The 23525-nt window shown below is 44.5% G+C and overlaps 1 protein-coding gene across 1 annotated transcript; it reads left to right on the top strand.

The window, feature by feature from the left end:
• Positions 1-400: 400 nt before the first annotated feature.
• Positions 401-22439, top strand: Lsm12 (LSM12 homolog). The gene is given in 5 exon segments (NM_001105843.1): positions 401-576; positions 2827-2960; positions 17820-17929; positions 19461-19587; positions 20753-22439. Coding segments are annotated over 5 exon segments (588 nt in total). The 5' UTR covers positions 401-452; the 3' UTR covers positions 20846-22439.
• Positions 22440-23525: the final 1086 nt, after the last annotated feature.

The raw sequence follows: 23525 nt of genomic DNA, 5'->3' as shown, positions 1-23525 counted from the left end.
TTTTTGTACGAGTACTTTATAATTGGTTATAATCATTTTGAGTGAGTCCTGCTAAGTCCTGTGAGCTTCTGGTTGTTCGTATGCAAATGAGGATAATATTTTATAGAGTTCATTCATTAAACGTTTTTGCGTAAGGTGTGGGCTTAAGCGAGACTCCAGGTGCTTTCTCTTTCTCCATTTCGTCCATTTCTTCTTTACATGCATTTATTTCCTTAGCTTCCAAAAGAGCCGTGCAAGTACTTAGCCAAGCAGACCAGCGGCCGCACATTTTTACTGTACTCTAGATTCCCCTTTATTTCCTCTTCACCTAGGCTCCCGCCCCACCCAGCGCCAGACCACGCCCCTGCGCGTGACGTCAGTACGCCTCGTGCGTCGCGTCGCGGCGCTTGCTGGGGGCCCGGCTTTCGCCCGCTGCTGCCGCCGCCGCCGCCGGCCGCGGCTGCTCTCCCAAGATGGCGGCTCCTCCGGGCGAGTACTTCAGCGTTGGGAGCCAGGTGTCGTGCCGGACGTGCCAGGAGCAGCGGCTGCAGGGCGAGGTGGTAGCCTTCGACTACCAGTCCAAAATGCTGGCTCTAAGTATCCTTCTCTGCGTGGACCCCGAGGCCGGGCCGGCGTGTAGGTGCGGTGGTGGGGGGGCGGGGGACGGCGGCGGCAGCTAGGGCCCTCTCCCGGCCTAGGGGCGACCGGCTACCGCGGTGCCCCGGGCGCATGCGCACGGCTCTGAACTCCCCTCCCCCTCCCGCGGGCCTTTCGGTCCATTTTGGGGACCCTTGTCTCCCACCCCTTGTGGGAGCTAGGCCCCGACTGAGGGTTGGTAGGTGGAGCAGGGCTTGACACGCGCCTGGCTTTTCGGGAGGGGACGATGTGTTAAGGGGACTCCGTGATTAAGGGAGGGGGATAGTGGTAAGGAGAGGGCTGGAGATTGGAGCCCGGATGGAGTGGGGAGCGGTAACATGCTATGGGGAGGGGTGTGTAGGGTCAGGAACTGCTAGTAGGGTAAGGGTATAGATTGCTGATGAGATTTGATTCAAGAAAGGGCGGTGGTGGGATGGTGGTCTAATGGGCCTTGCCAGTTTGGGGATGGGAAGTGCAGGACAGAGTTTGTATTTGAACTGGTGGCTAATTTTGCTGGAGTCATGTATGCTTGGTGTCACTGTGCTGACTTTAAGGTTCTCAGTCATTTGAAAATCGCTGCTTAGGGGGTGTTGGAAGCCTGGTCTAAAGAGGACTTGCCACGTTTTGCAGGGGCTTATATATGATAGTGTGTGGGCTTCTGTTCAGTTCAACACATTCCGTAATAACGTCCTTCTCCTTGAAAGTACCAGTGTTAAACTGCATGGAAGAGGTGGCCCTGTTCCTTTGGGGTGGGAATGATTGCTGAATTACTCCACCAACTCACTGTTGGAAAACAAAACACTTCCTGGTTGGAATAAATGAACCTCTGCCTCCCCCTTTATTTGAGCTACAGGTGGGTTTACTCGAATTATTTTTAGAAGGTAGCCTCTGTCGGAGTTTCTTATTGTGAGTTGTTGGTTTCCAGCTCAGAAAGATCTCTTGGTGAATGCCATACAATAAGAACAATTTCTTTTTGTATGTGTTATTTTAAAAACAAGAGATCATACTTGGCCTAAAGGCTCTTCCTTTGGTGACTTAGTTGGAAGAGTCTTTTTTTTTTTTTTTTGAAACTTTTTTTTTTTTTTTTTTTTAGAGCTGGGGACCGAACCCAGGGCCTTGCGCTCGCTAGGCAAGCGCTCTACCGCTGAGCTAAATCCCCAACCCCTTTTTGAAACATTTTATTTATTCATCTTATATATGACGAGTACATTGTCACTGTCTTCAGACACACCAGAAGAGGGCATCGGATCTCGTTACAGATGGTTGTGAGCCACCATGTGGTTGCTGGGATTTGAACTCATGACTTCTGGAAGAGCAGTCAGTTCTCTTAACCGCTGAGCCAACTCTCCAGCCCTGGAAGAATCTTAAAAGGAAGACTCACTCTTTTTATTTGACATACAGCAGGGTCTTAGTAAATGGTTGGAAAATGAATGAATGGGTGGATGAATGAATAAGGTCTCATTTTAGGTAGTTTCCTTCCCAATGGTGTACTTTTTGCCTCTGAAAAATGGGAAATTTCAAGTGTGAAAAAGAAATTGGAAAGAAAGAAAGGAAAAGCATGAAATCTGAATAAGTGAGAAGCACTGTCTAGATTTAGGGAGATTCTAGTATGACCCCAAACTTCAAAACACTGGTGCCTCTTTATAGTTCCTAAGTTTAAGACAAGCAGTGCATCTGACATCAAGACTGTATTTCTTCCCCTAAAACCCATTTAGAAAGTGACAGGAACCCTTTTGAAGGTTTCAATTTCTGGCTGTATATGGCTTTAAAAATTTTGAGATCCTTTGCTTTGAGCAGGAGCAAGTTGATGGGGGTTTATTGAGAGCTAAGATTCCTATGAGGCTCGCTCGGGGATGCCTTTCCTATACACTGGTATAGTTTTCTTCTTTGTGTGTATGTTGGTGTGTGTGTGTGTATGTGTGTGTGTGTGTATGTGTGTGTGTGTGTGTGTGTGTGTGTGTGTGTGTGTGTGTGTGTGTGTGTATGTATGTAGTTTTTGGAGATAGAGTTTCTCTGTGTAGCCCTGGTTGTCCTTTAACTCCCTCAGTGGTTCAGCTGGCCTCAAACTCACAGACATCTGATTGCCTGTGCCTCCCCCAAGTGCTGGGATTAAAGGTGCAGGACACCACCGGCCTCCTGCCTGGATCGTTGTGTATACTACTTGTGCAGTGTGCCTTTGTCCTATTTTCCTTAACTTTATTTTCTCACCAGAATGTCCCTCTTCCAGTGGAAAGCCCAACCATGCAGACATCTTGCTTATAAACTTACAGTATGTTTCAGAAGTGGAAATAATTAACGATCGAACAGAAACCCCTCCTCCCCTAGCTTCACTCAATGTTAGTAAGGTAAGAACTCAAGGACATTCTCGATGTCTGAAATGTTGGGAAGGAGGGATGCTCTCCAGCTTTTGAGGATGTATGCATTGTTCTGTGCTTTTTTTTTTTTTAAACCTACTTACGACCCTGGTGTTCTGTTTCATTTCTTGGGGTGGGGACTACTCTCTCTTCTTCCTTTTTGAGACAGATTCTTGTGTATTTTATGTAACCTTGAACTTCAGATTTTCCTGACTCTGCCATCCAAGTGCTGGGATTACAGGCATGTATGCAGTTTCTGTGATGATAGGATCGAACACAGGTCCTTATCCTGCGTGCCAGGGAAGCACTTTGCCAACTTATTCCCAGCCTTCGGTTTTCATGATACAGGGTCTTAAGTAGCCTAGGCTGGCCTTGAACTTTGTTATGTAAACTTTATAATAATTACTTTGAACTCAGATCTCCCTGACTACACCTGAGGGTCGTTATAACTGGTTTAGTATCTATTCTCAAGTATATTTGTGTAGCTTTCCCTCCCTTTGTTTCTGAATATATTTGTTGCACCTTAAATACCTTTGAACCTGTCGTGGTGGTATACACCTTTTTTTTTTTTTTCCTTTTTTCTTTTTTTCGGAGCTGGGGACCGAACCCAGGGCCTTGCGTTTGCTAGGCGAACGCTCTACCGCTGAGCTAAATCCCCAACCCCTACACCCAGCCTTTTTTAACATGGGTCCTAGGAGTCGAAATCTTGGCCTCCTGTTTGTGTGGCAAGCACTTCAACTGATTCACCTCCCAGGTGTCTTTCCCCTTCAACCCCTTTTAAAACCTAGACTCAGTATTAATTTTTGGTGGTGGTGGGGTTAGTAAGGGGTGTTGCCTGTTGACCTAGAGTTGTTTGATGTTGATATTTATATATAATGGGTGAAAATTCAGAGTGTTTCATAGGTTAGGAGATTCATGACATAAATCCTTTGAAAGCCATAGCCTAGATGTGGTGGCTCATACCTTTAGTCCCAGCATTCAGGAGGCAGTCAGGTAGATCTCTTTTTGAGTTCAAGGTCAGTTTGGTTTATACAGTAAGATTCAGGGCAGCCAAGGCTGCATGGAGAAATTTTGTATCAAATATTTGGGATATTTTAATCTTTTTAATCTTGCATGTCCAAGTTGATTTATGGGAACTCCAAGTCACATCTTTGACTCTTCAGTTCAATAGTCAAACAAAATGTTGATCAGTAGTGATATCCCCTTATCCAGCCTTGCCTGAGTTTGTCCTGTATGTCTTGTCAAACTTAATCCATAGCATACTTGTTAGGTTCACATATTTTGTTTTATACAATACTGCTGGTTTTTTATTTTAGTAGTGGTGCCTTGTGTATGTTAGGCAAGCACTCTAGCATTAAAAGCACTTTTTGGTTCACTTTTGAGTATATTGCAGAGTAGGTGTTTAATGGGCAACTTGTTGGATGTGTGTTAGGCCTGGAGTTTAGTAGCAGCTGTCTGGGATTAGCTTGGCATGAAGTTTTACCCTGTAGAGGAGTCTTGTAATAATGTATGTTCTCTTGCCTCTCTAGGGAGTGTGGTGTTTGCTATAGTTGAGCAAAGCAAGGAAACACTTAGGGAGCTGCAGCAGCAGATAGAGGCCAGGGAATGGAGTTACAAGAGATCTTGAGTTCCCTTGTTAGATTCCAGGGAAGTGCCACATGGTGTTCTTTACTTCCCTCCCTCCCTCCCTTCCTCCCTTCCTTCCTTCCTTCCTTTCTTTCTTTTTTTTTTTTTTTAAGTTACAGCTAAGGATAGATGGAAGGGTCTTAGGTTTCATCTCAAGGGTACTTATAGTCTGTCTGTCCCAGATTTTGAAGCTTATAGATGTTTAAAGCCCTGGCTTAATCAGGTGTCTCCTACTAAGATATTGGAGCTCTTTGGGTGGCCTCTGTTACAGTTCATGAAATTTTAAGAGATTCGAATGAAGTGATTTATTCCCAGGGTGTAGAACTGTAGGTCGTTATCCTCTGTACGAAAAGTCTCTCCCCTGGACCTTACTCAGTAGCAATGATTATCAGAAGGAGGATGATTTTCTCAAAGGATACTGAGAAACCCAGAGAGATTCATGTCCTGTGTCCAAGCACCACTTTGTAGAATGGTTGGATGGTGTGTGTGTGTGCTGCTATGTGGGTGCCAAGAAGCAAGTGTTGCAGCACGTAAACACACGTGCCATTGCAGTAGAATTCTTTTGAATTCTCAAATCAGAGCAGCTCTTGCTTAGGTTAGTTTGTGGATTACCTTTGTTTTGTTTTAAGATTTATTTATTATATATAAGTACACTGTAGCTGTCCTCAGACACACCAGAAGAGGGCATCAGATCTCATTACAGATGGTTGTAAGCCATGTGGTTGCCCGGAATTGAACTCAGGAAGAGCAGTCAGTGCTCTTAACCACTGAGCCATCTCTCCAACTCCCTACCTTTGCTTTTAGTGTTGGCTTGTTTTTATTTTATTTTGATTTTTTGAAGCAAGTTTTCATGGATCCCAAGCTGGCCTCAAACTAACTCAGGATGACCTTGAACTTCTGAGCCAAAGTGCTGAGATTGTAGGCATGCTGGTTAGTCTTAATTATTTACTAACATTGTTATAAGCTGGTTGATTACCCACTTTTATTTTAAAAAAAAGCAGTGAGAAGCACTAATTTGAGGAACAGCAGAACTCTATGTTTATTGTTCCTGTGCAGCTCATTTGCTTATTCTGAAAAAGATTTTCTGAGAAGTCAGGAACCAAAAGTTAGGCTAAGGGGTTTGGTTGTCTCAGGATTAATTTCATTTTTTGTTTGTAGAGGTGTTTATGGATAAGCTGTCTACTTTCCTTTCAAACGGACCTTTCAGGATACTTTACCATTCCTCCTTGGAGACTGATTCAGATGGACTGCCTGCTGAGCTCTTACTGGAAATAATCAGAGTGGCTATTACACATGGCTTGAGTGACATGAAAAGCTCTTAGACTGAGCATGGAGCTCCATGGTAGAGTGTTTACCAACCATGCACAGGGCACTGCATTTGCTTATTTTTTTTTTTAATTTATTTATTTATTATATATAAGTACACTGTAGCTGTCTTCAGATACACCAGAAGAGGGCATCAGATCTCTTTACAGATGGTTGTGAGCCACCATGTGGTTGCTGGGAATTGAACTCATGACCTCTGGAAGAGCAGTCGGGTGCTCTTAACTGCTGAGCCATCTCTCCAGCCCTTGCTTATTTTTAAAACAGGGTCTCACTATATTGTCTGGCTTTTCTGGAGCTTGCTAAGTAGATCAAGCTGGCCTTGAGTTTGTAGAAATCCTCCTATCTCTGCCACCAAGTGCTGAGTGTCTACCACCCACCATACCTGCCAGTGCACTAGTTTTGATCCCCACTATTGCCCCTTCCCCAAATTTGTCCTTTTTCTCTCTTGGTTTTTTGGGACAAGGGTTTCTCTCTTATAGCCCTGGATGTCCTAAGCTCACTTTGGATATCAGTCTAGCCTTGAATTCAGATCCTCTTGCCTCTTCCTCCCGTTTGCTGGGATTAAAGACGTGTGTGCCACCACTGCCCAGCTTGTCTCGTTATTAAGAACACAGGCTTAGGGGTTGGGGGTTTAGCTCAGTGGTAGAGCACTTGCCTAGCAAGCACAAGGCCCTGGGTTCGGTCCCCAGCTCCGAAAAAAAGAAAAAAAGAAAAAAGAAAAAAGAACACAGGCTTAGAGTTTCCCAGTGTTAAAGGGTTGTTTAAGCATGTGGGAGGGAGGTAATATTCTCTGAAATGCCTGGAAGAAAGTTGGTGTACAGTATAGGGTGACAAGAGATTTGTAGTCTGGGGACCAAGTGCTATTTTGCATTTAACAACTTCAGTAGGAGATACATGTATGCTGGTTCATCTTCCTGACGTAGTAAGTGCTCTCTGCCTAAGTAAGCCTGTTGATACAAACCAGATAGCAGGAAATGGAAGAGGTGAACTTTTAAAGGAAACAATAATAGCTCACCCAGAGAATGTATAAACTAGTGACTTCTGGAAATGAGCCAGTTTGCTTTAGATTAGCAGGTCCCTAGACAAAGAAGTCTTATGTCTAACCCTAGCAGTAGTGTGGAAGAGGAAGCTTTGAGGTGACAGTGGAACTGTAGAAAGGAGAAGCTCGAATGTCTTTGGGGACCAGAGGATTGGATGGAGTTTGAATTTAGGGCCCAGAGAGTGCCAAGCAAGTGCTGAGTAGCTGAGTGAGTCCTCCTTGAATAATTTTATCTTCCCTATGGTGACGCACCCTGTTACAGTGTTCACGTTTCCTGATAGAGCCTTTCAAGGAAAAGAACAAGAACATGTACAAGCCAATCATCATTTGCACTGTAGTTCCCCCCCCCCGCCCCCTCTGAGTCAGGGTCTTATGTAGATCCAGACTGGTCTCCAACTCACTATATGGTTGAGGAAGACTCTAAAACTTCTGATCCTCTTGCTCTGGTCTACCTTCCAAGTGCTAGGATTTCAGGTATGTACCAAGATGCCTGATTTAGGAGTCCTGGAGAATCAAATCTAGAGCTTTGAGCATGCTTACATTCCTAGTCTCCTCACCCTCCACCCTTGGTACCGTTTCCTGCTAGCCTAAGACGATCTGCCTCAGCCTCTTGAGTGAAGAACTCACAGGTATGCATCACAGTACCAGGTTTTGGTCTCCTAAATCAGTTATTCCTTGGATTGATTTTTGGGACCAAGGAAAGGGAATGGTGTAGCAAAGGGAAGACAGAGCAGTGATTTTATTGTCCTTCAGCTAGACAGGGTGTTTGCTGGTCCAAGGTTAAAGAGTATCAAGTTTGTACTGGCTACTACAAGTAGTGTATGAATGATGGAGACATTTTTCTTTGGTAACTAGAACTAACAGGAATTTCTAGGACAATGTTATCACTTGGCATAACTCATCAAACATCTGTCAACACACATTTTGTCAGGTGTCCAACCTTTTGACATTGGGATATGACATCAACTCCATATGTGTTGGGCCCAATTCATAGCTGTCCTGGAAGACATATAGCCCGTGGGCTGCAGACTGAACATGTCTGGAAAATGTGCCTTAGATGTGATACAAATCTCTTATCATCTTGGTGTGTTAGAGGGAAAATGGAAATCCATGGGTGATAGAAAAGTTAAGGATTTACCTCTCTTCCCAAGCCCTTGACTGGTTTGTCACCTTTTTCAGATCTATTGGGATCTATTTTCCATGACTAGTAATCAGGGGCTAAATAGAACCCGAGCCATGCAGCCTGGCCTTGTCCTCGGCAGTGATGGTGAAGGAATACACATGGACTTGAGAGGGGTCAGTGCCGGTGACGAAGCTGAGAATGCAGAAGTCCAGTTGTTGGTTGGTTTTCTTTTTTGGTTTGGTTTGGGGTTTTTTGAGACAGTTTTTCTTTCTAGCCCTGTAGACTTGCTTTGCGCACCAGTCTGGTATCAAACTCAGATCCACCTGCCTCCGCTCTGCCGAGATTTCTTTTTAAAAAAGGAAACTGTTTTTACTCTTTAAGTGTGGTATCACAGTGAGGGGCATACTGTCTTAATTGTCATTTGAAGTTTACTAGCTACACAGCTAAGAATTAACATAACCTTATAATTTTCTGGTGATTGATGGTTAAACTTCCAAGTTTGAGTACATTACTGGGTAGTTGATAGTTACTAGATTATGGTCTATTTGTGAGCCTAACCCATTAGCAAGCAGTTCCCTTTATTGTATCTTTTTTTTAAATATAAGATTTATTTTGATTTTACATTCATTGGTGTTTTGTCTGCATGTGTGTCTGTGTGAGGTGTCAGAAGCTCTGGAACCGGAGTCACAGTAGTGAGTTGTCATCTAGGTGCTAGGAATTGGACTGGGCTCCTCTGGAAGCACAGCCAGTGCTTTTAATCACTATGTCACCCCCACCCCCACTACATCTTGACAGTGATGTATTAAAGGATGGTGTTGGTACCAAGTAGGGTCAGAAGTATCCCTGATCACCCTCCAGTTATGAGCATATATTTTTATTCCACCGTATTAGGGATCAAATCCACGGCCTTACATATACTATGCAAGCCCTCACCCTCATCTCGTTGGTGTGTGTATTTGGTACATGGGGGAAGGTATATAAATGAAGGATGAAAAAAAAAAGCCACTGGTTTTGAGCAATAAATTGTTTTCCCTGCTTTGATTGCTGGGTATTAAACTAGGGTCTTCATATATGCCTAGAACATGCTTTCCCCTGACCAAGGAAAAGTTTTCTGTTGGCTGTAACTTTTCTGGCTCCTAGAGGCCATAATCTTCTCTTAGAGTATTTAGTCTGCCAATAGGGATAGGTACCAGGTTCTGGGCAGACACTGTCATGGATGTGTCTTAAGATGCAGTTGGGGAAGTGGAGAGGAAGAGCTCCTCTGTGCTGAATGCAAGGGTTATGTTCAGTGAATAGTGTCAGACTGGTAGTGATTGGCTGTTATTTAAGAAGGACTGGTTTGGACTGGTTCTTTGAGGATCAGTTTCCCTATCATTGAGACTTGAGGGTCAACCTGACAGATCTCTGGTAGAAGAGCCATCACAGCTTGGTGGTTAAGAGCAGTGACTGATCTTCCAGAGGTTCTGAGTTCAATTCCCACCAACCACATGGTGGCTCACAGCCATCTGCAATGCAAGCTGAGCAATCTGATGCCCTCCTTTGGGCACTGTCCCTTGTAGGTACAGATCTGTGGTTATAACAGCATAGGAAAGGAGGCAACAATTGGATTCCTATAGAGGGTTAGGCAGTCACTCTTTTAGGCTTTGTGAAGCATCCTGTAATAGACAAAACTAGTCAGTGTTGCCTTCAGAGATTAGATATAGCCAAAAAGCTATGAAGAGAGTGACAGTGTATTCATACACACACACACACCTTTAAAAAAAAAAAGCCATCCAGGCACAAAGCTTGTGACTCAGCTCCGCCCACAGTACAAATCAGACAGCTGACTCCAGGGCCCTCAGGCCACTAATTACCAAGGTACTGTCTCAGTGTTGTGTGTGTGATGGAGAACCACTGCCTGTAGGAAAAGACAAATTGTGAGCCAATGTAATTGACAGAGTTGGGCCATAACATTTTGTATCACCTCTTTGACCCAGAGGTGAGAGTTGAACGTATATCCATAAGTGGTGGGTCCAGTGGAGGTGTGACTTTCAGTGTTAAGAGGAAGGTCAGGGTTGGGGATTTAGCTCAGTGGTAGGCCCTGGGTTCGGTCCCCAGCTCCGGAAAAAAAGGAAAAAAAAAAAAAAAGAGGAAGGTCAGTTGGCTTAGTTTTCTGGCTAAGAACAACTAACACTGGAAGCTCTAGGCTGGCTTAGGGAAATGCTGGCCATTGTCCTGGAGATAAACAGTGAAGGATCCTGTGGTAGAATGTGGAACAAGAGTCTCTTATAAAGCCCAAGCCATCCTCCAACTTGTTGTCTTGCTTCCTCAGTCACCTAGTGCTGGGATCAGATGTGTGCACCATTCTCTGGAAGGACTTGTGACCATGTCATTTAGCTGCTGGGAATTGTTAGCTCAATGATTGGTTCTGTCCACCTTCTCTCATCTTCTCCTTCCTTTCTAGTTACTGGGAAATGTCAGGATGAATAAGACACTTATCTTTCCCCAAGGAATCTCAAATTTGTTGGGAGTATTAAGGGATGGTAGCATTTTCGAGAGGTATTCTTGGAATTGGATCCAGACCTTTGTGCATGCTAAGTGCACTGTCCCTTGTAGGTACAGATCTGTGGTTATAACAGCATAGGAAAGGAGGCAACAATTAGATTCCTATAGAGGGTCAGGCAGTCACTCTTTTAGGCTTTGTGAACCATCCTGTAATAGACAAAACTAGTCAGTGTTGCCTTCATAGACTAGATGTAGCCAAAAAACTATGATTGTGCTCCAGTAAAATTTATCTCATGCAGGTCGTTGCCTGAATTTGGCCCCTGTTGTGGTCCATCGACCCTTGGCATACCAAGCCTGAGTGAAGGCTTCCCATATGTGACCTTGGAGAATAAATGGCATTGCTCAGCTTATCTTTTCTGTCACTGAGCTAAATTAGAAGCATTAGGGGTGAAATGGTTAAAAGCCTTGGGAAAAAGCATAAAACACTTTTGTGATGCTGGAGGAGATGTGGGGCTTCACACAGGCGAATGCTATACTGCTGAGCTGTCTGCAGCCCAGCACCGTTTCCTTTGACAGGAGCCAGTGTATTCTTACAGTGTGCGTCATATCCTTGTTTACTTTCATTTTGTGCACATTTCTGTGGGTACAACAAGCTATGTCAGTGTGAAGATCGGATGACAACTTCGATAAACAGGTTCTGCTCTCATTTCCACCATGGAGCCCTGGAAACCAGGACATCAGGTTTGGTGGTGATTGCCTTTACTTGCTGAAGTATGTTGCCAGTTTCCTGACTTGCTGGTGGTGTATGTTATTGAGATGTTCCACTATGTAGCTGAGACTGGCCTTGAACTGAAGATTCTTCGACATCCTTCTTGGGGTCACTGAGATTACATGTTTAAGTCACCTCACTGGGCTGCTTTTGTGGTTACATTATTTACTGTGAATTCCACAGTGCTGGCTTGCATGCGTGTGGACAACTTAGGGAGTCAGTTCTCTCCTACCACGTGGGACCCAGAGACAGAACTCACTCTTTCTTTCTTTCTTTCTTTCTTTCTTTCTTTCTTTCTTTCTTTCTTTCTTTATTTATTTATTTATTTATATATAGAGAGAGGCAGGTTTGCCACTAAATGCCTTTAGGAGCTGAGACACCTCCCTAGCCTAGTTTGTTTTTTAACTCAGATATTTTTGGTCATCTTCTGTTTACTGTACAGTATTTTGGGATTTTTAGAGGATATATTAGTGAACAATAATAGGAACAAAATTTTATTGACGTCCTGCATTGATGTACATCTGTGATTCCAGCTACTCTGGAGGTTAAGGCAGGAAGACTTAAAGTTCAAGGTCAGCATAGGCAGTTGTGTGCCACACCCGCACACACCTCTTTGGAGCCAACACTGGCCTTGAACTCTTGGTCCTCCTGTCTCTCCTGAGTACTGGGATTGTATAGGCTTGAATCAACATGCTTAGCCATTCTTTAGCAGTTCTTTTAGCAAATACAAGATGGGTTTGTAATAGAGTGATGACTGCATGGTGGTTAGTGTTTTGAGATGACTTTGCTGGATAGCCCAGGCTGGCTTAGGCTGCTTCCACCTTCTAAGGGCCAAGATAGCTGTGCAATACCAAATCTGGTTTGGACATAGGAACTTAGCCACTAATAGTGATCCTTTTTTACTATCTATATTTTTTTATAATATTGTATATCTCAAACATATAATGAAATTTATATGAAAAGGGGGAAGAAGCAATGAGCTCATTGGCTATAGGAAGGATTGGATTATATTGTTTTTTTGTTTTAAACAACCTGTAAACTGCCTTCTCTGTGCCCATAATGTTAAAACAATATCTAATATCTTCGAGTGAGGCTGTAGCTCACCTGGGGCTAGCTCAACTTCCTCACAGAGCTTTAATTGGCTCTATTGTGAGATAGCTCTGTTTGAGCATCTGTTGTCTGAGAGAAGTTGTTGAGGTTAATTTCAGCTTGCATTTCCACTTGGGTTTCTCTCTGACAGAGACAGGGTAAGTTTGACAACAAAAAAACATTGGTTTCAGAACCTTAAGACTGGGAAATCATTGTCAGTAGTAGCTGAAGTAGATTCTGTAGCTGCCAATGATGTTGACAGAACCTGTGGCTTTGTTGACACGTGTTTGTGTTTTAAACCAATTAAAGATAAGGTTTTGCCTGTTGTATATATTGACTGGGCTCTGGTTCCATGATGTAATAGCAGTATATGGACTTTTTACACTAGCAAGTTGAATTTGTAGTGTTTTTCATTACAGTGAGGCATTAATGTATCTTAGTGTTAAGTGCAGGAGGCTTCCTTGGATTTACCTTTTTAGTCTTAGTGCCTCAAGAAATGGTGGCTGTGTGTGTGTGGTGGGGGATGTACCTATTTTTATCAGCTGAAAGAAATGACTTTCTAGTGAAGAATTTGTGCTCTTTGAAATGCTGTAGGAGATTATATACATTTTGCTTATTTAAAAGAAAACAGGTTGGGGTTGGGGATTTGGCTCAGTGGTAGAGCGCTTGCCTAGCAAGCGCAAGGCCCTGGGTTCGGTCCCCAGCTCCGAAAAAAAGAAAAAAAAAACAAAAAAGAAAACAGGTTATTGAGTACGCTGCAAAGGGAACAGGCTGAGCAGAGGTAAGTATTAGCAGTTTTCCTCCGTGTTTTCAACACGGTCCTGTTTGAAGTCATGCCAATCCTGGATTGCAAAATAGAGGGGCTGGGCAGGCAGCTGTCTCTTAACCACTGAGCCATCTCTCCGGCCCCCTCAGGCAGCTGTCTCTTACAACATACTCCGCCCCCCCCCCTTAAGTTGACTGTTATGTTTATAAGGGCTTTTATTGGCATCCTCTTGGTCTCTGTTTTACTGATTAAATTTGTTCTTTGACATCTTCATTTATGCATACAGTACTATTACTGTTCTATTACCCTCACTCCAACCTCTTCTAGCTCCTTCCCATCCCTGTTAACATACACGTGCTTGAACATGAGTGTGTGCCTTTGTTCCCTACATTCCTGTGGGTTTTTTTTGGGGGGGGGGCTGGGGACCGAACCCAGGACCTTGCGCTTCCTAGGCAAGCGCTCTACCACTGAGCCAAATCCCCAACCCCCATTCCTGTGGTTTTAACCAAGGGTTTTAACCTCCGATTTTAACCAAGACATCTCTCTGGTATGGCTATGGTTTGGAACTATTGATGGTACTGTCCTTTTCTAGAATCCATTAATTAAACCAGGCCATTGCACTCAAGTTCCCTGTCTCAGAGTATTTTATTACTACTGTGAGCATGATGCTTGCATATTATTAGGCGCAAAGATCAGAGCACAGCTTTGGGGACATTCCCTTCCCTCAGGGGTTCCAGGGATCAGCTTTTAGAGCAAGCACTGTTACTTTCTCAGCCATCTTGCTGGAGCCCAGATAGCTTATGTATTCAAATTTATAGCCATTTTCAACAGTAATTTAGACTTAATTTTTTTTAAAAAAATGCATTTTAAGAATTTATTTTCAGGGTGTGTGAATGCTCTTTGTGGAGGTGAAAGGATTTGGTTTTCTGTTCCCACCGTGTTAGTCCTACAGATTGTAACTCTAGTCAGCCTTAGACGTGACTCTCTTGTTTGGTTTGGTTTTGAGACTGGATTTTACTCTGTAGCCAAGCTGGCCTGGAATGCCGAGCACTCCAGCTTTAGCCTTCCAAGTGCTGGGATTGCAAGCCTGGTTAGATTTTACTTTTTTCTTTGTTTTCCTTTTTCTGTTTTAAAATTAGGCTAGATTTTACTTTTCTTGTTAAAAATAATTTTAAGTATGTTTACGTATTTGTATCAATGTATTGGGGCATCCACGTACCACAGTACTTATTTGGTAGTTGGAGGACAACATAAGGGAGTCTCTCCCTTCCACACAGATCATCAGGCTTGGTGACAAGTACTTTTACCCATCCAGCCGTCTGTCTCATTAGCCCTAGAGCTAACTCTTGTTAGTGAAACTGGAAAATAGAGTCTAGTGGTCAAGAACACTTGCTGTGGGGCTAGGAGCTTGAGTCTGCATTTTTGGCTCTACTGTGCCCCTTTGAGCATTATTCTAGGACACAGCTTCCCATGGAGTACTGTATTTTTTTAGTTTCCAGCTGTCCCGAGATTTTAAGGAGGTATCTATCCCTTCCTTTCCATCCGCCCGCCCCCAGCCTGGGCTCAGGTGATAACACTTAAGCCTTCCTTCCAAGAAGCTGGGTGGTGGGTCTACAGGTGCAGGTGCTGTACCTGGCTCAGAGCAGTGCTTTACTGGAACTTTCAGGTTGAGCTTTCAGCTAGGAAGCTGAGGCATGGGGTATTGATATTTAGAAGATATCTTTTGAGAGCTTGTTTATCGCTAGCTAAGAGTGAGGATTTCCCAGCAGCTGAAGTAACACAAGTCTGTAATCCCAACACTTGGAAGCAGAAGCAAGCCGAAGTATTGCAAGTTCTAGGCCATCCTGAACTACATGTACTGAAACCCTGCATCAAAAGGGCATCCAGGGGTGCTGGAGAAAAGATGGCTAAGCTGTTAAAAACATTGGCTGTTCTTCCAGAGGACCCAGGTTCAATTCCTAGCACCTACATGGCAGCTCACACCTGTCTCTAACTTCAGTCTCAAATGATCTGACCTCTTCTGGCCTCTGAGTACTAGGCATGATTCTTGGGCACAACATACACATGCGTGCAAGACACCCAGACACATAAAGTCGGTTACATTAAAGGAGGAGAGGAGAGTCCTATGATCATGCCTCCCATCTGAAAGATCCAGAAGTGAGGGTTTTTTAGCTACTCTGGTCTGCCCCTTCTCCCTACCAGGCTTGCAGGCAGCACCAGCCATTTCAGATGGCCGCTGCATTATTGCCTAACCTGTGCAAGGGCAGCTGCTTACAAGACCCAAATACAGAGGGGGAAGAGAAGCTGCACAGTGAGTCAGTAGGTCACAGCAGCAGGTTTCTCCCTGGACTCTGCTTCTCTTGTCAGCTGTCTCAGTGTGCTAAATGCTTGCAGTAAGAATCCCTCTGGAGTCCCCACAGCACCTGTGCTTTCTTGGATCATAAGAAAAGACAGCTCAGCTAGCAGACAGTATGAAGTACATAGTGCTTGGATTTTCTTGTGAGCCTTCCTTTTCCCCTTCATATCACAGTATGCAAAGGGCTCTGTGAATGTCCTGGTATTCATTAAACCACATGACTAGGAGCTATTTAATATATATTTTAATCTATATGGTGTGGGGGGGGTTACACACATGCATGCATGTGAAAGTCAGGACAGGAGAGTTTGTGGGAGTTGGTTCTCCTTCCACCCTATGAGTTCTGATTATTGAACTCAGGTCAGTGGAGTTGCAGCAAGTACTTGTACGCACTGAGCCTATAAGGTGGCCTCAGAAGAAAACTCTGGTTTGTAGAAGTTACTTTGTTTTCAGTGGGAATAATACACAGTGGGGGTGTGTGGGCAGATTCAGGTTGGCAGGTCTAACACTTCAGTTAAGTAAACTGCTGGCTGAAGGCACAGGACCTGCAGTAAGTGGAGGGCTCTGCAGCATAATTGCAGGTATTGCATTATAAGTAGTTGACTCCATTGTCCAGGAGGTGAAGCATAGCTCAGGGAACGAGCTGTGGCCCTCAGGGGCTCTGGGAGGTGCCACTGCCCTCTGGTTTAGCCTCCTTTCCTTGGAGACTTCATTTTCTGAGACATTGTTTGGAAATCGAGACTCAAGGAAACCCCTCATGGTTGGTTACCAGGGTTTTTTTGGTTCCTGAAAAGGCGTTGATTGTTGCTTAAAATACACACCAGCAGTTCTCTTTCCATAGAAACTCTGTTTCCAAGCTCCAGGCTTTCTCACTTCAGTTGGAATTGACTTGCTCAAAGTACATTGATGGCTCTGTGAAGTTGTAGTCTGCTGGGCAGAACAGCAGCCAAGCCTGAAAGATAATCATGACACTGCTGTCACATTTGTATCTGTTCATATCTGGAGGCCAGGTGATCTCTGGCTTTAAATCACAGGAGAGGTTTGTCATGTTTCTGCTTTTACCTGGAGAGTCTAAAAATGACACCATGTGCGAGCTAGCCCCTCTGACCACACAAGTATTTACTATTAACTGTTTGTATTTGGTGTGCTGCAGCTTTATGAGGTTATATATATGAACTGTGTTGATGGAACTGAAAAATCTTTACATCATTTTCTTGCTTTTCAGATGTATTATTTGCCTGTTTGCTTTTGTTGTTGTTGGTGGTGGTTTGTTTTTTGGTTTGGTTTGTTGTGATTTTTTGAAATGGTTTCTCTAGTCCTGGCCAACTTGGAACTTGCTCTGTAGGTCAGGCTGGTCTCAAACTTACAGAGCTACACCTGCCTCTGCCTCCTGAGTGCTAGGAGTAAAGGCGTGCACCACCATACCCTCAAGCTGTGCCTGTTTTTCTTAAACTGCCTTGCATAACACATTTGTTTTGTCTCATACTGAAAGTTTTTCTAGCAAGTAATAGTGTAAGGTAGGAAAAAACAGATTGACAGGGAACCCACCCTAGCCAGAAGGAGTCTTACAGACTATCAGATTTTACTAGAATTTCCTTTGATCAATTCGTGATTGACCCACCAGGGGGTAGGGAAGCAGCAGGCACAGGGTAGAATGCTTTTCTGTAAGCAGAGTAGGGCAGGACTGTGCTCAGCTCAGAAGACAGTAGATTAGGGTTCCTTAGTCTTGGGCTATTAGATGAGCATGCTGGACAGGCTGAGCATTGATTGCTAAGAGCTGTATCTCAACTCTTGGTGTGTTATAAAGTGCACAGTGGTTTCTAAACCTGAGCTTAGTGCAGTAGTGGGTGACCTGTACTCTCTCTTCTTTAAGTGGAAGTGTGTGGTTATGTTTCTCTCTGACCATCACTTCCCAGAGCCATCATCCCTGACCCTGTCATACTGCCCATCTCCATGTTCGTTTTCTTGTTCCTTCTTACTGAAGTTGTCTTGTGTTTTCGTGATCTCTTTGGGATGAATCTCTAAAGTAGCACAGTACATGCTTGGCACATAGGAAGCCCTCGGGAAGAATAGAAAAGAGGGGTGAGGGATGCTTGCCAGGAATTGCAAACAGTAACTAGATGCTGTGTTGGGGGTTGTTCCATTGGATCGCTAATCATGCTGACTCTAGACCAATCCTTGCTGACCTGCTTCCTTAGATTGAGGTTCTGAGTTGGAAAGAACGAAGGGGAACACTTTTCTGAATCTTTTTTTTCCCTTTCCCTCACCCTAGCTTGCCAGCAAAGCACGGACGGAGAAGGAGGAGAAGCTGAGCCAGGCCTATGCAATCAGCGCTGGCGTCTCCCTGGAGGGCCAGCAGCTCTTCCAGACCATTCACAAGACGTGAGTTGGGGGAGCATAGGGGTTCCTATTCCTAGAGCTGATTTTGTCTGTCTGTCGGATGAAAGACTTCTGGGTGGTTGTCTTGCTGAGAGTGTACGAGGGCAGCTGGGGCAGTTGTTGGCTGAGAGGTGGCACTTGGAGCTCCCTTTGCACAGAATACTGTGATCCTAAATCAGTCATTGCAGTCTTTGTTTGTGAAAGCTTGTTTGGAATCACATTGTCCTGTGTGGGTCTCTGGTAATAGTAATCCCTGATTCAGAGCTCAGGATTAGCTTCCTATTGTTATTACTGCCATCCTTACCTCTAAGATTGCTTGTGGTTTTATTAAGGGAAGTTATATCACTTTCCCTAGTTTGCTCTGGGACAAATACAGGGAGTTAGGAAGAACAGAAGGCAACCTTCTTACCTCCTTCTAAAACACATGTTGTCACAGCAGAAGTCATTTGACTCTCTACTAGCTTCCCTAAGTGCTGAAAAGCTGGAACATTTGACACCCTCCTCAACCCCTCCTCCCCCCATGGGCTGCCTTCTGTTACCCTGTTTAACCACCCAGGGTCTGATGCACAGATGGCAGCTGGCTGTAGAGCTGTCTGGGGCCGGGTGTGTCTGAGCATTCCCAGGTATGTGAAGGAATTCTCTTAGTAGCATCAGCTGCCCTGGGATTCCCCATGTGTGAACTCAGATGGATCTTCCTGGTCTGGCAGGTGTCTGTGTATCTGGTAATTGAGTGGGGCTAGTGGGGCACAGCTTGCACGGTTAAGGGTAGAGGCTGGATGGAGCAAAGTACAGATGACTATTTCTAGAAGTGCTATTTTTACCCTAGGTCAAGGGTGGGCAGATTATGCCAGCAAGACAGATCTGCCCCCTTGTGTATGTGTCATCTGTTGGCAGATTTCTGTAGCTACTTATGATCTGACACTGTCTAGAAAGCAGTTGGCAGCCTCTGCTCTAGACCACTAAGTCAGTTCTAGTGATTTAGGTCTGGTTGTTCATTTGTAACTTGGTTTGAGCTTCTGAGACTGCCACCAACTGTTTTATGATTTTCCAGGCCCCTGATGCTTCAGACTAACAGTTCTGGGCTCTCCCTAGGATAATGTGCATTAGTGACTGCTCTCCTGTCCAGAGATGCCCAGAGAATGTTTGTTGTCTCCTCTCTCTGGCTCAGTATTGAGCTGAGAGCTTGGGAGAGGGGTGTGTGTGTGTGTGTGTGTGTGTGTGTGTGTGTGTGTGTGTGTGTGTGTGTGTGTGCGTGTGTGTGTGTGCGCGTGCGCGCGCGCGCCCGCTAGTCTAGTGGTAGTCTTCTCCTTCTCTTTCCTTTCCTTTTCTAGACAGGGTTTCTCTGTGTAGCCCTTGCTGTCCTGGAACTTGGTCTGTAGACCAGGCTCACTTGAAATTCAGATCCAACTGCCTCTGCCTCCCAGGGGCTGGGATTAAAGACATGGGCCACAATGCCTGGCCCTGAAGTTCTTCCTAACAGGAGGAATGGGCTGTCCACAGGATATCACACTCATCTATATTCTTCTCCTTCCAGCATTAAAGACTGTAAATGGCAAGAAAAAAACATTGTAGTCATGGAAGAAGTTGTTATCACACCCCCATATCAAGTGGAAAATTGTAAAGGCAAAGAGGGGAGCGCACTGAGCCATGTACGCAAAATAGTAAGTAAAGGAGCCACCTGCGGAGCAAGGGTGGGTTCTTGGCTTGGTCCCTCTTGTACAACAGGCAGGACCCTGTGCTCCTGCAGGCTCCTTGTCTCCTAGCAGTGCGGCCTGATGCCCCTGCTCATCGGGCTCTCTAGCCGTGTCCTGGATGATGTGGGATAGAAACCTTGGTGCTGTGGGGTAGGGTGAGCAGTCAGCCCCGTGTCTTACACCACATGACTGCAGAATTGTAGCACATGTAATGGTAGATGCCCTTAACTGTGGGTTAAGAACTGTAGGTTTGGCTTTGGAGTGTAACAGTTGTAGTAAAACAACTTTTAATCTGGTTGAGAGGCCACTGTTACATCTCCTTGGGTTTGGGCTTTTTTTTTTTTCATAGGTGTGTTTTGCATATGTTTATGCAAAATACATACCATCCATCCATGCATATGAGACTGTATATCATGTATATGTCTGGTGCCTATGGAGGTCAGAAGAGGGCATTGGGATTTTATGAAATCGGAGCTATAGCTGGCTGTGAGCTACCATGTGGGTGCTGGGAATCGAATCCAGGTCCTCTCTAAGAACAAGCGCTCCTAAGAGCCGAGCCACCTCTCAGGCCTACACTGTTGTGGACTTAGGAAGTATAATAGAACTAATTTTCCTACCCACTAGCTTTTTCTTTATTTATGTCAGATAGGAAGAAGGGGCTTGAAGAGATGGCTCAGCAGTTAAGAGCACTTGCTGCTCTTCCAGACGACCTGAATTCTGTTCTCCACATTTATGTAAGGCAGCTCACAACTCTGTGTTCTATATTCCAGTGGGCCCAAGGCCTGTGATACCTGCACTCTCTTACTTGTGCACATATACAACTACGTATAATTTAAAATAAAATAAAATAATGCAATACATTGTTATAAAGGCGGGAGGGATTTTGGTGGTAATAATTATCCCATTTTGTTATGTATTAGTTTATAGCTGTACTGTTAAGCCAGTCTTAGCTTAGCTTCCACACATGTGGCTGAAACAAGAGGTTTCTCTTGCCTGTCTTGCAGTTGGGGTGGGGTGCAGGGAGCATTGGATAACAGCAAGCCAAACTGCCAGGCCTGGGAAGCTTGGCTTAGATTGTACAGGAGACCTCGCCCTGTCTCCATTTCTGACTTGGCTGCTTGGTCTCTTGCAGGTTGAAAAACATTTTAGAGACGTGGAAAGCCAAAAGATACTGCAGCGTTCACAAGCCCAACAACCACAGAAGGAGGCTGCCCTGTCATCCTGAGTCCACAAACATGGAGGACTCTTCCAGCATCCAGCCACAGAGATGGTGGTGGTGGCTTCAGCGGAGGCAGGCCGGGGGAGGGAAGGGATCCTGTATTTCTTGCTGACTCTTATTAGGGTCAGTGTTTCAAAAAAAAAAAAAACAAAAAAAAAAAAAAAAACAAAAAAAAAAACCTAGACTTGAACAAACACCCAACAAAAAAGAGCAAGAGAATAATTTAAACGTTGAATCATTACTTGACTAGCAGACCGGCCCACCATGTCCTTTCACAGCCCTCTGGAGCAGTCATCTTGTTAGTTTTATTTTTGCAAATTCCTTTTCACTCTGCCCTTCACCTGCGTCTCTCCTTCCCTAGTCTGTTTCTGCCATTCTGATTTTCTAAGTGGACATACTTGCCTTCTGAGTGATTGAAAGAAACTTTTACATCTTTTCTTCCAAAATAAAAGTAACAAGTGACTGTGACTCTGAAGCCGAGGCCAGAGCAGAAGACAGAGGTCTCACTTTGAATTTTCTTTTTTTTTCTTTAACTTTTTTTTTCTTTTTTTGCACAGGGCATGGCTTGAATTAGTTTTATTTTTCTTAACTTTAAATATATATATGGAAATATATATTAAAATGTTCTCTAAGTATTTTCTGCTTCTTGCAGGTCTCTTTTTACTAGATCATGGCCACTCTTCCCACCTCATCCCTCTGAAAACAAACATGTGTTGTCCTTTCTACCACCCAGAGCCCGACGATTAACTTGACTTAGTTCACAGCGAGGATCTCCTGCAGCCCTGCAGAGCCAGTGTGCAGACGGGATTTGGCCTTGAGGGTCCTGATGGCTTTCTGGTCTTTAACTGTATGTACCTGTCTCACATTCGGTCCCAACCTCAGGACTCCCTCTGCCTTTGTCTCCATGGTACTAGACGAACTCTGAGCACTCTCCACCCGGGAGTCAGCCGCCCCTCCCCCGTGCCTCTGCAGGAAGAACTCGCTTGCATGGCACATCTCAGCTCCTCCTCCTTCGGGCTGATTTTCTCTTCTAAGAAACCTGGACTCCATCTACCCCAGTCTTTCTTAAGTATGTCCAGAGCCTCTAGCCCAGGAACAAGCTTGAATAACCTCTAGTTTCTCTTCTGCCATCCTCCTGCTCTTCTGCCCCTCCTACCCCTGAAATCTTACAAGCTACTGACAGTTTGTATGTGCTCAGCCAATGGGCAGAAAACCTGGAAAGAATTTCTGGACTTTAGCCCACCAGTTTGCCTGGTTTGACTAACCTGCTGAGAGCCGAAACTGGTACTTGTCGCCCCTGCACCTCCAGGGTAGTCTCAGGGGGCAAAGTGCCACCACCTGAATATCAGGCACTGAGTGGGACGTGGGTGATGCTCATGTGACCGGCTAGAGCTTTGGGAGTAGGGTGGGGCTATATTTTTTTTTTATTTTATTTTATTTTTTTTGGCCATGATCTCTTTTCCCTTCCTTTTTTTTTTAATTAAAATAAATGGATCAAAATTAAATAATTCAAGCCCTGCCTTCAAAATGGAAAAAAACTTTTTTTTTTTTTAGTATTGTTTAGCAAAAACAATAAAACCCAAATTTTTTTAACCATCACTCATGTCTCAGGTTTGTGCGTACTTTATCACCCCAAATGAGGGGTCAGAAATGTAGAGCATGGTGTGTCTACTGAGCTCTGCCTTTATCATTAGATCGCCTGCTTTTCTTTTTACCCACTCTTCTTACCCTGGAGAAGTCATCCGGAGGCTCCAGGTAAGGTGTGTTATAAAGAGCAGCTAGGGCCAGAGCGATTGGTCTACAGCCTGCTGACCTCAGTTTGAATCCTGGAATGTGTGCGCATAAGGGAGGAAACCCAATTCCACAAAGTTGTCTTTTGGCCTCCACATACAGACTGCGGTATGCATGGTCATGAATACACACAAGCTTTAAAGGGGGAGGGATCCAGGGCTTCTGGTGGGGGGGCATCATTGTAAGGATTTAGTTAGAGGCAGGAAAGTAGTTGGATAGTGTTGTGTGGACCTGTGATTTCAGTGCTCCTGTGGCTGAGAAAGGATTGAGAGTTGAAGGCCACTCAAGTTGTATGTATAAGAGTTGCAGGCTAGGGGGCTGGAGAGATGGTTCAGTGGTTAAGAGCACCGACGCTCTTCCTGAGGTCCTGAGTTCAAATCCCAGCAACCACATGGTGGCTCACGACCATCTGTAATAAGATCTGATGCCCTCTTCTGGTGTGTCTGAAGGCAGCTACAGTGTACTCATATACAATAAAATAAAAAAATCTTAAAAAAAAATATTCAAAGAGTTGTAGGCTACCCTGAATTCTGTAGGGATCCTGTCTCAAAATAAAAAAAAACTGATTGAAAAAAAGGAGTAGAGGGTTGGGGATTTAGCTCAGTGGTAGAGCGCTTGCCTAGGAAGCGCAAGGCCCTGGGTTCGGTCCCCAGCTCCAAACCCCCCCCCCCAAAAAAAAGGGTGGTGGTGGTGGTAAAACAAAGCCCAACTATTTTTATTAAAAATGTGTGGGGGTGGGGAGGCGTTCATATTAAGTACTGTAACCAGCCTGCATGGATGCTAGGAATCAGTATGCTTTTAATCCCTGAGCCAATGCTCCAAATTTATGTGAATGTGTGAGTTCATGAACACCACCCATATGTGCATGTCTAAGCAGGCCAGAAAAGGGTATGAG

Source organism: Rattus norvegicus, chromosome 10 (genome assembly GCF_036323735.1).
Source record: "Rattus norvegicus strain BN/NHsdMcwi chromosome 10, GRCr8, whole genome shotgun sequence".
NCBI lineage: Eukaryota > Metazoa > Chordata > Mammalia > Rodentia > Muridae > Rattus > Rattus norvegicus.
This window is presented reverse-complemented; position numbering and strand designations above follow the sequence as displayed.